This window comes from Carcharhinus amblyrhynchos, unplaced genomic scaffold (genome assembly GCF_965287045.1).
Source record: "Carcharhinus amblyrhynchos unplaced genomic scaffold, sCarAmb.v2.hapA chromosome_1327, whole genome shotgun sequence".
In the NCBI taxonomy this organism is placed as follows: Eukaryota; Metazoa; Chordata; class Chondrichthyes; order Carcharhiniformes; family Carcharhinidae; genus Carcharhinus; species Carcharhinus amblyrhynchos.
Window position 1 is genome coordinate 22501 of NW_027651067.1, and position 3191 is coordinate 25691.

Genomic DNA, 3191 nt, shown 5'->3' on the forward strand with positions numbered 1-3191 from the left:
CAGTTCCCCAAAACCATTCCTCAACTAAATGCTGATTTTCCTTCACCTCCTCACTAAAACACGTTTCCCCCAGAACGTCCGGGGGATCATTCATGCCTCCTGTCACAAAGACAAAACCAAATTTAATTCCTCTGCCATTTCCTCATTCCCCGTTATGAGTTAGAACATAGAAAAACTACAGCACACACAGGCCCTTCGGCCCACAGGTTGCGCTGATCCTATCCCTACCTACCAGGCCTATCTATAACCCCCAATCCCATTAGATCCCAGATACTCATCCAGAAGTCTCTAAAAGACCCCAGTGAGTTCGCCTCTACCACCACCACCGATTCCACTCACTCACCACCCTCTGAGTGAAAAACTTACCCTGACATCTCCTCTGTACCTGCCCCCAGCACCTTAAACCCTGTGTCCTCTCGTTTCAGCCCTGGGAAATAGCCTCCGAGAATCCACCCTATCTATACCTCTCAACATCTTATAAACCTCTATCAGGTCGCCCTCTCAACCTCCGTCTCTCCAGGGAGAAGAGTCCCAGCTCCCTCAACCTATCCTCATAAGGCATGCCTCCCAATCCAGGCAACATCCTTGTAAATCTCCTCTGCACCCTCTCAATAGCTTCCACATCCTTCCTGTAGTGAGGCGACCAGAAATGTGCACAGTACTCCAAGTGGGGTCTGACAAGGGTCTTATAAAGTTGCAGCATTACCTCCCGACTCCTAAACTCAATCCCTCGATTAATGAAACCTCCCGACTCCTAAACTCAATCCCTCGATTAATGAAACCTCCCGACTCCTAAACTCAATCCCTCGATTAATGAAACCTCCCGCCTCCTAAACTCAATCCCTCGATTAATGAAACCTCCCGACTCCTAAACTCAATCCCTCGATCAATGAAACCTCCCGACTCCTAAACTCAATCCCTCGATTAATGAAACCTCCCGACTCCTAAACTCAATCCCTCGATTAATGAAACCTCCCGACTCCTAAACTCAATCCCTCGATTAATGAAACCTCCCGACTCCTAAACTCAATCCCTCGATTAATGAAACCTCCCGACTCCTAAACTCAATCCCTCGATTAATGAAACCTCCGACTCCTAAACTCAATCCCTCGATTAATGAAACCTCCCGACTCCTAAACTCAATCCCTCGATTAATGAAGGCCAGTACACCATACGCCTTCTTGACCACATCCTCCACCTGCGAGGCCAATTTAAGAGTCCTATGGACCCGGACGCCCAGATCCTTCTGCTCTTCAACCCAGCTAAGACTCCTACTCTTGATATTGTACTCCTGTATCCCGTTGGTCCTGCCAAAATGGACCACTACACATTTATCCGCGTTGAAGTCCATCTGTCACTTCTCTGCCCAGTCTTGCATCCTATCTATGTCACACTGCAACTTCTGACACCCCTCCAGACCATCCACAACACCACCAACCCTCGTATCGCCACCAACTTTCTCTCATTTAACCATTAGAAACATGAATTCTGCCATTAGTATCTGTTTTTGTCAATCTTTTTCTCTTTATATACTCTACCTCTCTCACTGGGGACCCCTCGCTCCCTCACTCGGTGTCCCTCACTCCATTTCTCCCTTGCTTAGGATCCCTCACTCCATCTCTCTCTCTCTCACTGGGGTGGTGGGGGGGGGAACCCTTACTCTGGCACCTTCTGTCCCCTCGTTGGGGGGGACCCTCACTCCCTCACTCAGTGTCCCTCGCTCTCTCAATTGGGAGGAACCCTCGTTCCCTCGCTCGTTTGGGGGGGGCACCTTGCTCCCTCGCTTGGGGGGGGGACCCTCGCTCCCTCACTCGGCATCCCTGCCTCCCTCAATTGGGAGGACCCCTCGCTCCCTCGCTGGGGGTTCCCTACCTCGGTTGAGGACTGCTGAGTCGTGCTTCCAGGCAGCGAGCTGTTACTTTCCAAGTTGGCGCTCTCCAAATCCCGGCAATCTTTCCAGTCGACTGGAACGGCCTCCGCGGCTAGAACGAGGGGAGAGAGAGAGAGAGAGTGTCAGCACCGTGGTTCCGGGAGCGCGTCAACACTGCGGTTCCGGGGATCGCGTCAACACTGCGGTTCCGGGGATCGCGTCAACACCGCGGTTCCGGGGATCGCGTCAACACCGCGGTTCCGGGGATCGCGTCAACACCGCGGTTCCGGGGATCGCGTCAACACCGCGGTTCCGGGGATCGCGTCAACACCGCGGTTCCGGGGATCGCGTCAACACCGCGGTTCCGGGGATCGCGTCAACACCGCGGTTCCGGGGATCGCGTCAACACCGCGGTTCCGGGGATCGCGTCAACACCGCGGTTCCGGGGATCGCGTCAACACCGCGGTTCCGGGGATCGCGGTCAACACCGGTGGCGTCACCACCGCGGTTCCGGGGATCGCGTCAACACCGCGGTTCCGGGGATCGCGTCAACACTGCGGTTCCGGGGATCGCGTCAACACTGCGGTTCCGGGATCGCGTCAACACTGCGGTTCCGGGGATCGCGTCAACACTGCGGTTCCGGGGATCGCATCAACACTGGGAGTCTGAGGGAGAGAGTCAGCACCGCGATTCCAGGGAGAGCATCAGCACCGCGGTTCAGGAAGAGTGTCAAAATTGGGCGTCCAGGGGAGAGAGTCAGCACCGCGGTTCCGGGGAGAGCATCAACATTGGGCGTCCGAGGGAGAGAGTCAGCACCGTGGTTCTGGGGAGAGCATCAGCACCGCGGTTCCGGGGAGAGCATCAACACTGAGGGTCCGAGGGAGAGAGTCAGCACTGTGGCTCTGGGGAGAGAGTCAGCACCGCGGTTCTGGGCAGAGCGTCAACACTGGGGGTCCGAGGGGGAGAAAGAGAGAGAGTCAGCACCAGGGGTCCTGGGGGCAGAGAGAGGCGTGATTAGGGGGAGAGAGGACCATCCAAACGAAACCATCCGGACAATCTGTTCCCGATTATCCGCAATCCCCCTTTCCCGATTATCCAGATCCCCGTTTCCCGAAACTCAAATTCCCTGGAATTCTGAGCCATCCCTCACTGAGTGTTTCTCTCTCACTCCCGTCTCCCCCCTCACTCTGTATCTCCCTCCCTCACTCCATCTCTTCCCCCTCCCCCTCCCTCACTCCGTCTCCTCCCCCTCTCACTCCCATCTCTCCCTCACTCCCATCTCCCTCCTCCTCCTCACTCCCATCTCCTACCTCCTCCTCAC

The 3191-nt window shown here is 55.6% G+C and overlaps 1 protein-coding gene across 1 annotated transcript in view; it reads right to left on the minus strand.

The window, feature by feature from the left end:
- Positions 1-1982, minus strand: part of LOC145340715 (protein FAM131B-like) — a gene marked incomplete at both ends in the record, with an annotated part of 24466 nt that extends 22484 nt beyond the window's left edge. The window contains 1 exon segment of the mRNA XM_080185176.1: positions 1873-1982. Coding sequence (XP_080041302.1) covers positions 1873-1982 — 110 coding nt within the window.
- Positions 1983-3191: the final 1209 nt, after the last annotated feature.